At 33.2% G+C, this 19151-nt stretch overlaps 1 protein-coding gene across 1 annotated transcript; it reads right to left on the bottom strand.

The window, feature by feature from the left end:
- Nucleotides 1-281: 281 nt before the first annotated feature.
- Nucleotides 282-7018, bottom strand: LOC141711819 (chaperone protein dnaJ 10-like). Its single transcript, XM_074514503.1, has 10 exons — nt 6536-7018; nt 5760-5819; nt 5305-5387; nt 5018-5174; nt 3996-4125; nt 2931-3089; nt 1890-2068; nt 1721-1801; nt 1539-1625; nt 282-689 (listed from the first exon to the last, which is right to left on the bottom strand). The coding sequence occupies exons 1-10, from the start codon at nt 6620-6622 to the stop codon at nt 594-596; spliced, it is 1119 nt and encodes a 372-aa protein (XP_074370604.1). The 5' UTR covers nt 6623-7018; the 3' UTR covers nt 282-593.
- Between the last annotated feature and the right edge of the window lie 12133 nt (nt 7019-19151).

Here is a 19151-nt window from a genome sequence, read left to right as displayed (position 1 = left end):
TTATTCCTACTTTTCCAAAATCCAAATACTAATATATCACCTGTTAAATGTGTAATGTTAATGATGAGTTTCATAATAAAATATGATACGAGTCCTCAGATTAAAGAAAATTTTAGAAAATATTTAGAACACCTAGCTTTCCTCTCCCTGTAGTAAACTAAATACTACTGTACCACTTTGATAAATATTAGTGCTCTTGTAAGTTGTAAAATTTGCAGATACGAAAGCTTAGCAGACCATAATCTAACAGAACCAAAACCCTCACAGTCTTGACAACTTCCTTATCAAAAAAGAAAACAAAGCTCTCATAAAATGAAATCGAATGTACAAATTTAAAGCAAATCGTGTCGAAATAAATCACTAAAAAAATATAACTTCCAAGCCAACTACCAACTCTACCATATTAAGCCATACAATTCACTATCTGAATATCGTCGCTACTTCCACAAAATATACATCACAAACACAAATTACCTGTCCAGAACTATAATTGGCATGTGCTTTCCTCAAATGAGGAACAAACTCATATTCAACAAGTATAAGCTGGCCACTTGCAATATAAATGCTTTAAATTTATCTGAGCCGCTTCATGTTTACAAATGTCTGTGTACCCCTGGTGGTGCTGCTGGCATCGGGAAGTTATAGTTAACTTCAACGCCTGGAAATTGAGGAGCCTCTACATAGGGGCTCTGAAGGTTCCAAATGTATACATTTTAATGCACATGAACAAATTGAAACGCATTATAGAGCAGTAAGTAAATGTAAATTTTGACAGCGTAGAACAGCAAGTTACCAAATGATTACAGTCATGCATAACACTTGTGAACCATGGCATATACGGATCCAACAGCACTCATAAAGCATGATAAGTAATTAGGAAAGAGAGATCTAATCTGTTGTGACTTAATAAGCATAGGAGTATTTGATAAGTCCTGGATTCTTGTTGTCTGCTTTACCCCTATTTTTTAAGTGAACTACCGACACAAATTTAGAGAGCAGAATGGAGAACTCTAACAAATTTTCATGTAATCATCTTTCTTGATTTTCCTTATTAAGATTTCAACTCCTGACATTCTTACTTTTTCAGTGTGATTATGATTTTCTAGTCCATTCGCTTTCATAGTCTTGTACTCTTGTTCTCAAAAAAAAAAGTACTAGAAATCTCAAAATTTTATCAAACAGTTATAGTAGCAATTCTGAAATAGTAGTACAAAGCTAAATTATAAGACCAGTTGCATGTGCAGGTGATAAACTGGAGAAAACCATATTGATTGGATGAAACTTGTAAGAGAGACATTATGAGACTAGAAAATACAATATCAGACGGATTTAAAAGGCAAACTTCTTAACTTGTTTTTATACTGAAGAAATGCTCAATACTGGCAACTCTAATTGGTTGGGAATAGAACTAATAAATTAAATGTCATACCATACCCCAAATGCTATTTGCTAAAAGTCTAAAACAATATGAGCTTCTAGGCCATATTAAAAAAACAAAGAGAGATATGATAAAAGCATTTTAAACAGTAATCAGTTACCTGTGACGCAAATGCAGCATAAGATGTTTCAGTAGTACTTGATCCATTTGCAATTTCACTTTCACTGCTGTCGGCTGATTTCACCCTCTAGATTCCCATAACATGGTAACCAAATCAGGTACTTGGTAAAAGCAACTTATATTCTGGAAAATTTAATATAAAAACAAGCTAGAACAAAGTACCTGAAATATTTTACCAAGAGTTTTCAACCCTTTTGCTCTTGCACGTAGCTCCTCTTTCTTCACATTACTGTCTTGAAGAACCTTGAAACAACCACAACACAACATCAGAAATCACAGAGACGCATGATGATAAACCATAGGAGTCCATACAAGGTTTTCTTGAAACTACCATATGACAAACTCGGGACAGTGTGGCTTCAATATCAGCTACATTAAGCTTCCACAAGGAATCAATCATCACCTTCTTGTGAGACTGCATGTATTCTTCCAGTTCTTCCTCGGTGTAATTTCCCTCTGAGCTAAGCTGGCGTTTCATATCCTCTTGAAGCTGTATCAATGCGATTGCTCCTATAACATTCCACAAAAAAAATATTCTAAACAAATCAGGCAATTCATACAGAAGCAGCATACAGATTGTGCAGAACGAGTTTAGCAGCATAGACTCTGCAGTCGAAGATCTAATATAATATCCATGACATGTATTTAAGTAAATTATATTTGGGCTGAAAGATGAAATAAGAAATCTTAAGAAATCTTAGTATTAATCATTTTAGCTGTTTTAGGAGATTTAAAGTTATTTTGGCTGTTTCGATAATAAAAATTCGCAATACTTTCACCATATAAAATTCAGTTCATTTAAACCCCTGTTACAAGAGGCATTAAGACACATGCACTAAGAATGTACCGGCTGGTGACCAAGGTATATAAATCTTGTTGCCTGTAGTAAACTTCTTAAACAGAAAAGCATACCATATAATAAAAAAGAAAATCATACATACTAATACAACTCAACAAATCGAAGACTCATATTGCAACTCTTACAAAAAGAAACAGTAAATACAGGTGGGCTCTCGGTATAGTGGTGCCTATAAAAGAACTCGTTTTAATTAGGAATGGCTGATGGCCTTGTTGGGTTCTCTACCCTGAAATGGATATATCTGCTGGACCAGCATATAGGGTGCTTCTCTTCCTTTGAAATGGCAAAAAAGAGAGCACAAGATTATAGATTTTTCTGGACTGACCAATGTCTTACAGGCTCTGAAATCACATGATTCAAATTCACTACTTCTGTTACGAATAAAATGTTGCTTGATATCATTTATGCACCTAAAATTGTTTTTATATAGTTGAGATGAGCACATCGTTTTAACTACGACATGTGCAGATAAATTATGTGTATTTTGATCAAAGCCAACTAATATAACCCAACCTGTTGCTGCAGTTACTTGGGATTTGATGTAATGTCCTTTATTTCTGAACCACTCAGCAACGAATGGCAAGCCCAAATACATCACGTTCTTGCCGAGCTCTTTAGCTGACTGTCTTGCATATATGTAACCAATAGTATTTAACATATCAACTCCATATGCTGTTGAAAGAGGGAAGAACAGCAGTTAGAAAAGAATTTTGAATTTGCAATTGTTCGAATATAAAGTACATAATGACAAATACTTGTTCAAAAGAAATTATGAAAATTCCCATGACTTTGTTTAACAGGTAATTTTGTGGCCCTTGATCATTTGCCTGAAGAAGATAATATAAATTACTTGAACCACTTAGAAATATTTCTTCTAAGCAAAATAAATATTGGAAGCAAGTAATCGACTCCAGTTGACACACCTTCTCACCACTCTTAAAAAGCAGCAGATCCTTGGGCTAGCAGCAAGATTACATTTAAAAGATTTTAAATATAGTTGTGAAACTTAGTGGACAAACTCATCCAAGGATAGCGAGGCAGAGACACCACAATGCTAATTGAATGGGTTTTTGGATTTACCATTTTTATGTATGTCCAGCTATATGTTTTTGATTATCATATTGTGTCATCATGTCATAACTGTGAATTCCCCTGAACATATTAGTGTTCTGCTCATATCCCATTATGTGCAAGGTTTGTCCTATCGCTTCAAGTAATAAAATGTTGGGTGTCGATATGGACTTGAGAAAGGAAACTCATCATACTCCCAGTTGCATTAAACTTTCATTGCAGAAAATTTACGCACAACAGTTTCTTATATTTTAAAACTCTAATGCACTTATTCCAAAACCCTACATCCTACAGTCCGTCTCACATCAACATAAATTTAAAGCTAAAAACAACTAAAAACTATCACTAAAGTTACTTAACTAAATACTTCTAAAGCAGCCTGTTGTGCCTTCAGAGAAAATAGTTTCTTCTATAAAAAAATTATGCTCCAGTAGTCTCCACTAGCACGCAGACCAAGCACATAAAGGAACAGAGTATGACCTAGGGCAAGCCTTTATTTAAAATCACCTGCATTGGAGAGTCTTGATACTTCCGCTTCAGCATGTTTAACAAAATCCACCTTATTTCCTTGAACATAAAGGTTCAGTCTATCCTTAAGTATTTGAGCAAGCTTGTCTTCTCTTTCCTTTTGGACAACCTATAGTAGAGAAGAGTTCGATAAAGAAGCTATACAAACTTGCAGGAAAAAGCTTATTAAAATTTCTGCCCACTTGAAGGGTATAATCAAAGTCATAGTTCGTTTCTATGTTCTGTTAAAGACAGTTCAAGAAATTTGAAGATTCCAATACATTGAGGGTGTGGTGCACGTCATCTAGCATTTATCATCATTATCCATATTCAACAGTACGTATTATTATACCACAAAGGTAATAAATCCATTGAGCAAGTTTTGTCCCACTCAAAACTTGTGCTTTCCATTTATAATAAAATATAAATATCCTCAATTTTATTTTACATCACAATTCACCAATTAAGTAAAGATATAATATGGATTCCTCAACACATCATAGAGCCTTGCCAAGGACGTTTAACAAGTTCAAAATCCTTTGCTTAAAGGATGGAGTATAATGATGAAGTATTAACAAACAAACTACATTCTGCAAAGTACAATTATAGTACTAACTTTTTTAAATTCATGGAATAATCTTCAAAAGTTAGAAGAGCTATCAATTTGAGAAAACTACGAATGGCAATAACCAAGTCCATATATGTTGCACAGCAAAAGAGAACAAATTAAGTATACAGACGGGTATATTCTCATGTCACGAAGTTTTTTGAAGGAAGTCATGATTCCCGCTTGAGTGAGACGAGGACACGAGGTTTCTCACCAGTGTGGGCTCAAGAAATCAAAATACGTTATCGAGTAGATGATTTTTATAGTTCTAGAATTGAAGCTAGGAGCACAATAGACACACACTACGGTCAAGTTCTATAAATGTGATTTTTGTAGAGAAATTTACTGTGTGAAGACATTTATTCACATGGATAAATAAATAAATAATACACTCCAGGGTTACCAAAATGTATACCCTCATTTTCTCTTGCAGTTTTTTGGCATCAAACTGTTCTTCTGCGGAGAGATCCATCGATGCCATTGACGCCATGGCTAGTTGCCCAATGTAATCCTCAAAAAGTTCACTCCCAAAAAGCATCGCAAAAATAGCAGCGGGATCAATGATTGCGTCACTATACAAAAGAAAAAGTACAGAAGGATAAGAATAAAAACTATAATCAATCTTTTGAACAGTAAAACAATGATCTTGGTATGCAGAAATTCCTAATATATTGATAATTTGATACTATAAAATCAACTAACGTTGAAATTCCTGATTTCCCATAAGCATCGTATGCCTGTCGTTGGGTAGGATCACTTAGCACTTGGTAAGCCTCCCCTAAAACCTAAATTCAAAGGAACACACTTATAAATACAGAATCAATAGACGGATACGAACTCAAGTAAAGAATCTTAAAGAACTTTGACCAATATTTAAATAAAATATTAAATTTTAGCAAAACACAAAGACAATTCTGGCCTATTTCTCCATGTGTTAAGTATTAGCGAATCTATGATCAAAATAACTGAACTGTTAAGTTGAGAGAGATGCTTAACATGTTAAGAAAACATTAATATAACAATCCGAATGACAAATGAATTTTTAATTAAAGCTTTACCAAAATGAATTGTGAGACACCTAGCACCTACCCCAAAATCAAGAAACACTTCCTCAATAGATTGTACATGAATTGAAAAGCAACTGAATTTTAACTTGCCTGGAAATTTTGAGCAGCAAGAGGATCATTGGGATTCTTATCTGGATGGACCTGTCTTGCCTGCAACACTTAAAAATAGTGTGTGAGCATCTTAATACATATCAATATGGTATGCAATAAAACAGCATGTATAAAACATGACATATGATTAAAAATAAGAGAAGTTCATAATAGAAAGCAAAGAAACAACTACAACAGTAAAATTAACAAAACAAATTAAGTTCCTCAAAAGTTAACTTAAAACTCGCTAGAAAGATTATACGGCTTAGATTAAATGTTTTACATGTAATGTTAATAAAATTAGCAATGAGACTGTCAACAAGGTTCTACAGTTGTGAGTTCTATTTTTTAGGTAAACTATTACTCAGACATTGCAGCATCAGCTACATCTACAATCCATCTAAGTGATTTAGCTTTAGACTATTAATTAAGCGTAACCTGGGACTTCTTCATAAATTAATCAGTAACCCTAGTTTTATTTAGTATAAGATTAATCAATCAGATTTATTCAGTTGAAAAAAAACACCCAAAAATTGTAAGCAGTTAAACTACAGAAAACAGTGATCAACAAGATTTCAAATCTTGCACCTAGTAGAGAATATTCATCTTTATACAAAATCTCTGAAAAAGTAAAGAATTAAAGTAAAATCCCTGAAAAAGAAGAGTTAACTTTATGTTGATCACAACCAGAAACCAGTTAAAAACACACTCTAATTTAAGCTTACAATCCAAATAAAAGATCCCAACAATTAGAAAGATTAAAAAGAATTAAGGACCTTGATGTAATAAGCTTTCTTGATCTCAGCTTCAGTTGCAGTAGGACTAACACCAAGAACATCATAGTACTCTGTCTCCCTCACCATTGATCTTGTTATAATCTCAATCCAACAAAACTAAAAACAACAAAGTAGTGGAGTTCCAAAAATCTCGGGGAGAGTAAAAAAGCAAGAATCAAGTTGGAAAGAAAGCAGAAAAGAGTGAAAGCAGAAAAGAATGAAAGTATATGTTTGAATTAGAAAAGGAAGAGAAAGGAGGACCCCAGGTCGTGTCAGATGGACAAAGATTGAGATAAACACCAAGACTTAATAGTACTGTTGTGGTCTCTGGAACAATCAACTGCTGAGATTTTTATTTGGTAAGAAAAAGAAGGTTTGTGGAAATGATTTTAACCAACCCCAAGTCAAAAAGGGAAGATTAGTACAGAAGTTAATACGTAGGCAGAAGAATAAAACACGTTGGATACGCGCATTTGGAAGTTTCATGTTGCAACCTTTGAAGTTTCATGTGCACTTGTTCGCCATTAATCTAACCACATGTGCCCTGCAGTAACTAACAAAAACTGTTTTAAATACCGACCCGGCAGCTAAACAGGTTGAAATATAGACTCGGGAGGCTTACCACCCAAGAATCTAGCTTAACTTGGATAAATGAATTAGTTTTTCTAGTGTGTTTTCATAGACATATAATAAATATATAAATTTAAAATATTTTAATTGTTTTTTTTTATAATAGAGAAATTCCTTGTTTTTACAACAAGTTTGTCAATTAAAATGATATAAATTTATAAACTTTCTTATTTATTATATGTTCATATGTATACAATAGAAAAATCCTAAATGAATTTAAGTGTGGAACATTATGATAGTCATGTACGTTTAACTTGGTGACATACAGTTTGGAAAGTTTGATTATACAAATAATTTTTTTTTTAAAAGTAATTTTGAATAAAAGTTTGATCTAGTATATTTATTTAAAAGAGGAATTTTTAAAATATAATGACATTATAAATGAGTAAGACTTAATGATTTTTTAACTTTTCAAGTATATACCAGTATACTTATAAACCCTTAAATTTTAAAAACATTAATTTTCGCCACTCGTGTATCAAAAATATAAATATTAACCATTATCCTGTTTTTCATTTAATTAATACTCTTATAAGATATATATACCTCTTAGCACTTAAAGTATTAATGTACCATTTAGCCTCATTTGTGAATTTGCAAAGGAAAAATGCGTGAACACATTGACCTTATGTTCAAATTAACAGGTAAATCATATTGTAATTGTATCAATGGGTATTAGTTGTAATATTCCGTAATTTTTAAAATTAGATTGATAATAAAATAATAGAATAAAAAGTATTAAAATTAGATAAAAACTATGATTTAAAATTGAATTAGAGTTGCGGGCCTAAAATCTGGATCAAAATCTAATATGGATAACTTGTAGGTTAAGATATAGAGTTTTGTATCGTTATAAATACACCATATTCGTATTCGTCGTTTTTATTAATAAAATTTGTAGGGCTTTTTTACATCAAAATCACCAGTCTTGTAAAATTCGTAAAAAATTCATCGTAAGTCAGAATTCGTTGATCTTGGACTTTTCGGAAAGTTCTTTTCGTTCTCTACAATTTTCGTACTTGGATACAAGTTTTAGAGAATTTGTAAGGTTTTCTCATTGATTCAAATGAATGAATACAAGGATATATTTATAGATCTCTCTAGAACTCTAAAGTCATTCTATAGTATTCTGAATAATGAACATTCATCCTAATTTATTACATAAGAAAATTCTAGATTATCTGGAAATGCATTAGTAATTTTAACATTCCTCCTTAATGCATTTCTGTGTAACTCCATGCTTAATGCATTTCTGTGCAACTCTAAGCATGTCTCGAAGATATTCAAACATTGGCCTTGCAAGCGCTTTAGTAAATGTGTCAGCCATTTGTTCCTCTGTTCTGCAGAAAATCACCTCAATTTCTCCATTTTTCAAGAAAACGTCACTTAGAGGGTCAAACAGAGTAAATTCAGTTCTGGTCAGTTTTTGAAGTAAGTTTTTGATCGATCTTACTAGTGTTTTCAAAATTGTGTGTTACGTGTTTATATTTGATTATCAAAACTTGGGCTAGGTGATAATATATTTGATAGTATTATGTGATATAGAATATGTATCGATGTATATATGTGATGTCTATACGATAATTTGAGATCTCTAATTTATGTCATAGTTTGTGAAAATTATCAAATAAGAACTTAAGACCGTAGTCACCGGATTGTAGTGACAGCTTTTTGAAAATTTAGGACTGTTATCACCGGATTGTAGTGGTCGTGGCATGAATTATGGGTTTTGAATTATTGTTGTTTATGTGGTATTTGAATTGTGTGTATTGAATAAAAATAAGAATAAGAATCAGATTTCAGGATTTGTTAGCTGCCATTTTTTTATTTTGGCTGCCATCCATTTATTCATTCATTCGAAAATGAATTGGCAGACTTGGGTATGTATCGAAAGTGTTTGTTTCGTATATCGAATCATATAGATGATTGTATTTTGAGTTATGTATGTACATGTTACTTGGCCTACTAGTTGGATCGATTGGTTTTCTTGCCGGGTTGTATAGCTCATTACTTACAATTTCAGGTTTCGTATAAGATTCGAGGTGGATAGTATTGGTGTTCGAGGATCTTAGGATTGTAGTATATTGACGTTTGGACCGCTTCCGTTAGCTGCGCTTTTGTAATAGTCATCTTGGTAATAAAATTTTAGATTAATAATTGTATTTTGTATTAGTTTTGATTTAGAATTAATAGTCCGGATGTGCGGGCTGTTACAGTTGGTATCAGAGCTGGCTGTCTTTCGGAGTGTGTTAGTTATGAGACTAATATATTTCCTAGGATTCGATCTTATGGACCATAATTAAATTTGACCTATAGGATATTAGCGGAGTAGACGTATAGGATTGTTGTGAATTTTGGGACCAATTTTTTTCAAGGAGGGTAGTATGTAATATCCCGTAATTTTTAAAATTAGATTGATAATAAAATAATAGAATAAAATGTATTAAAATTAGATAAGCACAAGGATTTAAATTTGAATTAAAGTTTTGGGCCTAAAATTTGGATCAAATTCTAATATGGATAACTTGTAGGTTAAGATATAGGGTTATGTATCGTTATAAATACACCATATTCGTATTCCTCATTTTTATTAATAAAATTCGTAGGGCTCTTTTACATCAAAATCATCGGTCTTGTAAAATTCATAGAAAATTCATCGTAAGTAATCATCGGTCTTGTAAAATTCATAGAAAATTCATCGTAAGTCAGAATTCGTTGATCCTGAACTTTTCAGAAAGATATTTTCGTTCTCTACAACTTTCGTACTTCGTGTTTTTCAAGAAAACGTAATTTAGAGGGTAAAAGAGAGTAAATTCAGATCTGGTCAGTTTTTGAGGTAAGTTTTTTATCGATCTTACTAGTGTTTTCAAAATTATGATTTACTTGTTTATATTTGATTATCAAAACTTGGGCTAAGTGGTAATATATTTGATAGTATTATGTGATATAGAATATGTATCGATGTATATATGTGACGTCTACACGATAATTTGAGATCTCTAATTTATGACATGATTTGTGAAAATTATCGAATAAGAACTTAGGACCGTAGTTATCGGATTGTAGTGAAACTTTTATGAAAATTTAGGACCGTTATCACCGGGTTATAGTGGTCGTGGCATGGATTACGGGTTTTGAATTATTGTTATTTATGTGGTATGTGAATTGTGTGTATTGAATAAGAATAAGAATAAGAATATGTATCGAAAGTGTTTGTTTCGTATATCGAATCGTATAGATGATTGTATTTTGAGTTATGTATGTACATGTTACTTGGCCTATTAGTTGGATCGACTGGTTTTCTTGTTGGGCTGTATAACTCATTTCTTACAATTTCAGGTTTCGTATAAGATTCGAGGTGGATAGCATTGGTGTTCGAGAATCTTAGGATTGGAGTATATTGACGTTTGAATCGCTTTCGTTAGTTGTGCTTTTGTAATAGTCATGATTTAGAATTAATAGTCCGGAAGTGCGGGCTGTTACAGTAGGTACCATTGATGGAGTTGTTGTAAAAGCTAAATCACTGGATACTAATTGGGGGTATTATTACTTTCGGGAATATGGTTCTCATTGGACTGTGATGTTTCCATGTCTAAACAAAGAGTCCTGAGAGCTTCAGAAGCAAAATTATTTAGCACATTTATAATTTTCTTCCGCTGTTCTTAAATAATGACACATATTCACCATTTTTGCTTACAATCTGAGCACACATTCCTAGAATTTATTCTGAAGCCCCTTTACAAAATGATCAATACCCACCACCAGGAATAGCGACGACCCCTGACATATTTTTCTTGACAGAATTAAAAGGCTCAACTTTCACAATTTAACCTATTTATTTTGTGCCATATAATCACATTGGAATATCAATGTAAACTGTAACAAAGTTGATTCTGTAGGAGAACCCGTAATGTTAATCTTATCATTTTTATCTTTCACAACCTCAGAATTAGTATAATGAAATAAGGAATGCAAAAAGTACTCAACAATTTCTCTGATATTGATTTCTTCAAAGAGTTTTCAGTATTTTCTCCACTTCCTATCACCCTAGCTTTATCGGATATCCAAAATTTGGTAACTACCATATAATTTGTAGTCAAATTTCCAGTTTTATCGGTGCAACTAGCAGAATCCATTGTCTCACATGCTGAAAGATGCCTAACAAGCGCACTGTCATTCATTACTTCTGCTTTGCAAAGTCCAACTTAGTATCAATGCTAATGTCACCCACATAAACAGGCTCACTCTCACCGGATAGACTTGATTTATCAATTGTAAGATTATAACCAAATATAAAAGCCCATGTACATGCGCTTGATCTTTAATAGACAAATGAACAATGTCTCCAACTACTAAATCATAAATTGACACTTTTTATCTGCTTCCACCCCTTGTTACCTGAATCATGCTATTTTTTTTTCTTGTACAAATCCTTGAATTGTAAGGACCGTTTGTAATCATTAATTGTAGTAACCATTACAACCAAAAGTATACATAATATGATTCCTGTAGGATTTTATACATCACAGAAGTATGGTAAAACATTTTTCTTGATATAAAATCCATATAATCGCATATAAATCGTGAATAAATCGAGGGATCGATTACTAACCTTTAATAGCGATCCAAGAACGATGAACGGAGATCCCTAGCAGCTGCTCCTCAAGTGTGAAGCACTCCACCGATATCCACCAAGAGATCAAAATAATGGAGGGAGGAAGAGGTTAAGAGAATTAGGGTTTTCATTATTTTTTTTGGGTTGAGGCAAATAGGGTTTATAATAGTATATTTATAGGCAAAATTTTCAGCTGAAATTTTTTCATAAAATATTATTATTATTAACCCTTTAATTGATTATTCTTATTAACCAATTAACTAATAATTAAAACACCTTTTAATCATTAATCCCTTTTCAAAACACTTAAGAAAAATAATTCTCTCACTTGATTTAATTTTCAAAATTAAATTCTTAATTAATAATATTAAGAACTTTTCTTAATAATTAATAATTAATTAAATCTCATTTTATCAATTATTAAATTTGCTAATTAATTATTTATTTCACAAATAAATAATTACCAGCCATTATTAATTAATTCCTCCACCATTAAATCATTCTCTTTTATGGTGTGACCCTGTAGGTTCAATATTAAGCTGGTAGTAGAAATAAATAATAATAAAACTATTTTTTCATTATTTATATAAATTCTCTAATTTATTAAATATGATTAATTAATAAATTAATCATGTTTATTCTACATCGTGAGGGATATTTATCAGCATATCGCGACTATCCGGATAATACGAATTCACTGCTTCGAATACCAAGAACCTATTCAGTGAATAGTTACCGTACAATTAATTTCTTCTACCCTGCAATGTCATGATTAAATACAAGCCATGGAACTCGTGTCAAGCCTATCTTATTTAATCATATGCTTTCTCATTCACTATGCTTAGTTCTAATTAATGTGAATTAGAAACTCCTTTCTAATTTCATTCACTCTGGCCAGAGATTCCTGAACTAGCATAAATGGATCAGCATTGAACATTCTCTTCCTTCACTGGAAGGGGTAGATCCTTTATTGATCATACACTATTTTCGTGTATAAATTCCTACACCCAGTAGAGCCCTTATTATTGTCCCTAGAGACTAAGAACTAAACCAAAGTATAGTTCAGTGTACACAAGATGACTATGATGACCTCAAGTCTAAGGATACTTGTACAACTATCATTATGTGAATATTTGTTGACACGTGAGTGAACTCCATCAGTTGTTCAGCTGTGTGAGTCATGCTCAGTGAACTAATTCTATAATAAGCACCTACATACTAGCTATAGTGTCACCACACAAATGTCTATGAGAACAGACATCCTTCATAATGAAGCAAGTATAGTATGTACAGATCTTTGCGGATTACTAATTACCAGTTAGTAATCCTACGACCGGGAAATATTTAAGTTCAGAGTTATCATCTTTTAGTTCTCATTATTATGATCTCATCATAATCCATAAAAAGCTTTACTCTAAACTATGGTATATCTTATTTAAACACTTAAATAGATGCAGCCCGCAATAAAACCAAAACAAGTCTTTTATTAATATCAATGAAATCAAAACAGATTACATAAAAGTTATTCCTAAATCATCATACATGATTGGACTTAGGACACATCTCTTTCATTCTCCCACTTTTACTAAAGCCAATCACTCTGGTATCTAATACCCATCTTGTCTTTATGACGATCAAAGTGACTTTGAGAAAGTGGCTTTGTTAAAGGGTCTTCTATGTTGTTATGTGTGTCAACTCTCTTGACGTTGACATCTCCTCTTTCAACAATCTCCCTAATCAGATGGAAGTGTCGCAAAACATTTCCTATAACAAGTATGTCATCCACATACAATACAAGAAATATTACCGCGCTCCCACTAACCTTCTTGTAGACACATGGTTCATATATGTTTTTGATAAATCCAAACTCTTTGATTGTCTCATCAAAATGGATGTTCCATGTACGAGAAGCTTGCTTTAAACCATATATGGTTCGTAGCATCTTATACACTAGGTGTTTGTTTCCCGTGGAAAGAAAACCCTCTGGCTATGTCATATACACTTCCTCTTCAAGTTTTCCATTGAGGAAGGCCATTTTCACGTCCATTTGCCAGATCTCATAGTCGTAGTAAGCAGCAATCGCAAGCAAAATCTGAATTGATTTTAACAGGGCTACATGTGAAAAAGTTTCATCAAAGTCAATCCCTTGCCTTTGTTTGAATCCTTTTGCCACGAGCCTGGCCTTATAGGTCTCCACCTGTCCATCTGCTCCAATCTTTCTTTTGTATACCCATTTGCACTCAATAGGCTTCACACCCTCAGGTGCTTCAACCAAAGTCCATACTTGGTTGGTATACATAGATTCCATTTCGGATTTCATGGCACTTTATCATTTCTCTGAGTCCACACTACTCATAGCCTCATTATAGGTCATAGGGTCGTCATCATCAATGATTGACAACTCATTGTCATTCTCAATGACAAGGCCATAATACCTCTCAGGTTGGCGAGACACTCTCCCCGTCCTACGAATGGGCTATTCCACCGAAGGTTGTTCAGTCTGAATAGGTGTTTCCACTTGAACCGTAGTAGTTTGTGCTTCTTGAACTTCATCAAGTTCAATCTTGCCCCCACTGTTTCCTTCAAGGATAAACTGCTTTTCCAAGAAGGTAGCATGTCTGGAGACAAACACCCTATGATCGGTGTAAAAGTAATACCCTAAAGTCTCTTTAGGATATCCCACAAAATTACATTTTACGGATCGAGATTTCAGCTTATCTGGGTCAACTTTCTTGACATAAGCTGGACATCCCCAAATCTTAACGTGTTTAAGACTCGGTTTCCTTTTTTTCCATATCTCATATGGAGTTTGAGGAATAGATTTGGAAGGCACCTTATTCAGTAAATATGCTGAGGTTTCCAATGCATAATCCCACAGGAATACTGGAAGATTCGCATAGCTCATCATGGACCGAACCATGTATAACAAAGTTCGATTTCTCCTTTCAGATAACCCATTGAACTGTGGAGTATATGGAGGAGTCCACTGGGAGACTATACCATTTTCTTTGAGATAAGCTAGAAACTCTCCATTCAAGTATTCACCACCTCGATCTGATCGAAGAGTTATAATACTATGTTTGGTTTGTTTCTCCACTTCATACTTATATTCTTGAACTTTTCAAAGGCTTCAAACTTGTGTTTCATCAAATACACATATCCGAATCTAGATCGATCATCTATGAAAGTAATGAAGTATGAAAATCCACCCATGGCTTGCTTAGACATTGGTCCCCATACATCTGTGTGTACCAATCATAGCAAATCTGCAGCCCTCTCTCTATGTCCACTAAATGGAGATTTGGTCATTTTACCCAATAGACAAGACTCGCATATAGGATATGATTCAAAATCAAAGGGGTCAAGTAACCCTTCCTTATGCAATGTTCGCAGTCTATTTTCACTAACATGACCAAGTCTGCAGCGCCACAAGAAAGTGAGATTTTTATCATCCCTTTTTTTCTTTTATTAGTATGTTCAATTTGTAGTAAATTATGCTCTACGTCACATACATACAGACCATTATTTAAAATACCACTTCCATAAAGAACGTTATCTCTAAGAATTGAACATTTATTATTCTGAATAACAAACGAAAATCCAGCCAAGTCTAACATGGAAATAGAAATAATATTCCTCACAATCGAGGGAACAAAATAACAATTATTTAAAACAATAGTCTTGCCTGTAGGCATATGTAAATGAAATGATCCTACAGCTTCGACAATAACTCTTGCTCCATTTCCCATCCGTAGAATCACCTCTTCTTCTTCAAGAGTCCTACTTCTCCTTAGTCCCTGCAACGAATTGCAAATATGAGAACCACAGGCGGTATCTAATACCCAAGTAGAAATTTGATTTAATGACATATTCAATTCAATCATGAACATACCTGAAACAGAAGCGGTAGTCTCACTACCCTTCTTCTTCTTCAATTCTGCAAGGTAAACCTTGCAGTTCCTCTTCTAGTGCCCCACTTTGTTACAGTGAAAGCAAACAGCTTTGCTCTTGGAGTCTTCAGCTTTTGGTGGAACCAACCTTTTCTCACCTACTTTCTTCTTCTTGGAAGGGTTCTTCTTCCTTTTCTTAGGATTGGAACCTTCACCAATTAGAAGAACAAAACTCTTCTTAGGGGAAAATTTGATTCTGCAGTCTTCAACATGTTGTGGAGTTCAGGCAGACTGACATCCAGCTTATTCATGTAAAAGTTCACAACAAACTGCGAGAACGAACCCGGAAGTGATTGCAAGACCAAGTCTTGGCTCAGCTCCCCATCCATGGCAAAACCAAGTTGTCCAAGACGTTCAATCAAATTGATCATCTTAAGTACATGGTCATTCACAGATGATCCCTCAGACATCCTACAACCGAACAGCTCCTTCGATATCTCATATCGAGCTGTCCTCCCTACCACATCATATAACTCTTGTAGATGCATAAGGATAGTGTGAGCATCCATATGCTCATGCTGCTTCTGTAGCTCAATGTTCATGGAAGCTAGCATGATGCATTGAGCAACATATGCATCATCTATCCACTTACGATACACAACATGTTCATCATTATGTTCATCGCTAGCAGGTTCGGTAGGCTTAGGTGAGTCAAGCACATATTCCAGCTTCTCAACCCTGAGAACAATTCTCAAGTTTCGAAGCCAGTCAGCAAAATTAGGACCAGTCAACTTGTGAGCATCTAGTATACTCCGGAGTGATAGTGCAGAAGATATAACGAATATAGTAAATCTGTAAATGATGAACACATAACAACATTTAGCAAATATTCAATTTCATTTCAAAACACTATATGAATCGGGTCTTTATTCATAAGTGGCTCCCACTAGTTTATCAAAATTATATAACCCCCTTAAGTGAAAAATTAAGCATTCATAATGCTAGTGGGAATATGGATCCTATATTCCATCACACAACCTCGGCTGTAGCACGAAACGTCATATGATGTTCAATAGGCAGACAACTCTTGTCAATTACATCTTATGTTATTCCCTAATAAAACTTTAGCCTCTTGAATAATTGAGTCACGGCTGTAGCATGACAGACTCAATATTCAAAGTCAAGTCTAACCCAACATTTCGTACAATTGAATCAGTCTCCAACGGCCCACGGCTGCAGCACGTAACGACCTTTAGATTCTAATTCAATGTACACATTTCTATGTAATAGACAAGTATTTCTTATTTCTAAATCAAAGCCCTCGGCTGTGGCGCATTCCCGGAATGCGCGACACCCCCTTCCCCACGTGCGTTGCACGCGCCTGCAGCAGTCGACCCATAATTTTTTTATTTTTTTATTTAATCAACAGCCGTCGCACTGTCTTACACCGAACGCCGTGCAACCCACCATCAACATCAGAACGTACTTTAACATTCAGCATCATATAATATATGTATATATATACATAATAGATTACACATATATACATATTATTTAATTACGAATTTTAATTAAAACAACTTCAAAAAATTATAATAATTAATCCACACATCAGAAAATTATGAAAAAAATACCCAAACGATCTACAACACTTGTAGAACCCAGATCTACAGTCAAAACAATTTTGAGAAACAATTTCTAATCAATCATAATTAATCCATGATATAAATTGCAAAAAACATAATAAATTCATACAAGATCATAAAATTCTGAAATTTTTATCACAGATCTATATGCATATAACCTATGCTCTGATACCATTGTAGGATTTTATACATATAAGCATGGTAAAACATTTTTCTTGATATAAAATCCATATAATCGCATATAAATCGTGAATAAATCGAGGGATCGATTACTAACCTTTAACAGCGATCCAAGAATGATGAACGGAGATCCATATCAGCTGCTCCTCAAATATGAAGCACTCCACCGGTATCCACCAAGAGATCAAAATAATGGAGGGAGGAAGAGGTTGAGAGAATTAGGGTTTTTATTATTATTTTTGGGTTGGGGCAAATAGGGTTTATAATAGTATATTTATAGGCAAAATTTTTAGCTGAAAATTTTCCATAAAATATTATTATTATTAACACTTTAATTGATTATTCTTATTAACCAATTAACTAATAATTAAAACACCTTTTAATCATTAATCTCTTTTCTAAACACTTTAGAAAAATAATTCTCTCACTTGATTTAATTTCCAAAATTAAATTCTTAATTAATAATATTAAGAACTTTTCTTAATTAATTTATAATTAATTAAATCTCATTTAATCAATTATTAAATATGCTAATTAATTATTTATTTCACAAATAAATAATTACCAGCCATTATTAATTAATTGCTCCACCATTAAATCATTCTCTTTTATGGTGTGACCCTGTAGGTTCAATATTAAGCCGGTAGTAGAAATAAATAATAATAAAACTATTTTATCATTATTTATATAAATTCTCTAATTTATTAAATATGATTAATTAATAAATTAATCATGTTTATTCTACATCGTGAGGGATACTTATCAGCATATCGCGACTATCCGGATAATACGAATTCACTGCTTAGAATACCAAGAACCTATTCAGTGAATAGTTACCGTACAATTAATTTCTTCTACCCTGCAATGTCATGATTAAATACAAGACATGAAACTCATGTCAAGCCTATCTTATTTAATCATATGTTTTCCCATTCACTATACTTAGTTCTAATTAATGTGAATTAGAAACTCCTTTTTAATTTCATTCACTCTGGCCAGAGATTCCTGAACTAGCATAAGTGGATCAACATTGAACATTCTCTTCCTTCACTGGAAGGGGTAGATCCTTTATTGATCATACACTATCTTCGTGTACAAATTCCTACACCCAGTAGAGCTCTTATTATTGTCACTGGAGACTAAGAACTAAACCAAAATATAGTTTAGTGTACACAAGATGACTATGATGACCTCAAGTCTAATGATACTTGTACAACTATCACTATGTGAACCTCTGCTGACCGTGAGTGAACTTCATCAGTTGTTCAGCTGTGTGAGTCATGTTCAGTGAACTTATTATATAATAAGCACCTACATACTAGCTATAGTGTCACCACACAAATGTCTATGAGAACAGACATCCTTCATAATGAAACAAGTATAGTATGTACCGATCTTTGCGGATTACTAATTACCAGTTAGTAATCCTACGATCAGGAAATATTTAAGTTCAGAGTTATCATCTTTTAGGTCTCATTATTATGATCTCATCATAATTCATAAAAATGTTTACTCTAAACTATGATATATATCTTATTTAAACACTTGAATAGATGAAACCCGCAATAAAACCAAAACAAGTCTTTTATTAATATCAATGAAATCAAAACAAATTACATAAAAGTTATTCCTAAATCATCATACATGACTGGACT

This window comes from Apium graveolens, chromosome 3, assembly GCF_009905375.1.
Source record: "Apium graveolens cultivar Ventura chromosome 3, ASM990537v1, whole genome shotgun sequence".
NCBI classification, from domain to species: Eukaryota; Viridiplantae; Streptophyta; class Magnoliopsida; order Apiales; family Apiaceae; genus Apium; species Apium graveolens.
The sequence above is the reverse complement of the archived record's forward strand: the minus strand, read 5'-3'. Positions and strand labels throughout refer to the sequence as shown.

Bases quoted from the DNA above. Each gene is read 5' to 3' on its own strand.
- LOC141711819 (XM_074514503.1), bottom strand. From the start codon at position 6,622: ATGGTGAGGGAGACAGAGTACTATGATGTTCTTGGTGTTAGTCCTACT. The intron at 5,820-6,535 runs GTCCTTAATTCT...TAAGTGTTGCAG, and splicing joins AGAAAGCTTATTACATCAAG to GCAAGACAGGTCCATCCAGA. The intron at 5,175-5,304 runs GTTAGTTGATTT...TCTTTTGTATAG, and splicing joins GGGAAATCAGGAATTTCAAC to TGACGCAATCATTGATCCCG.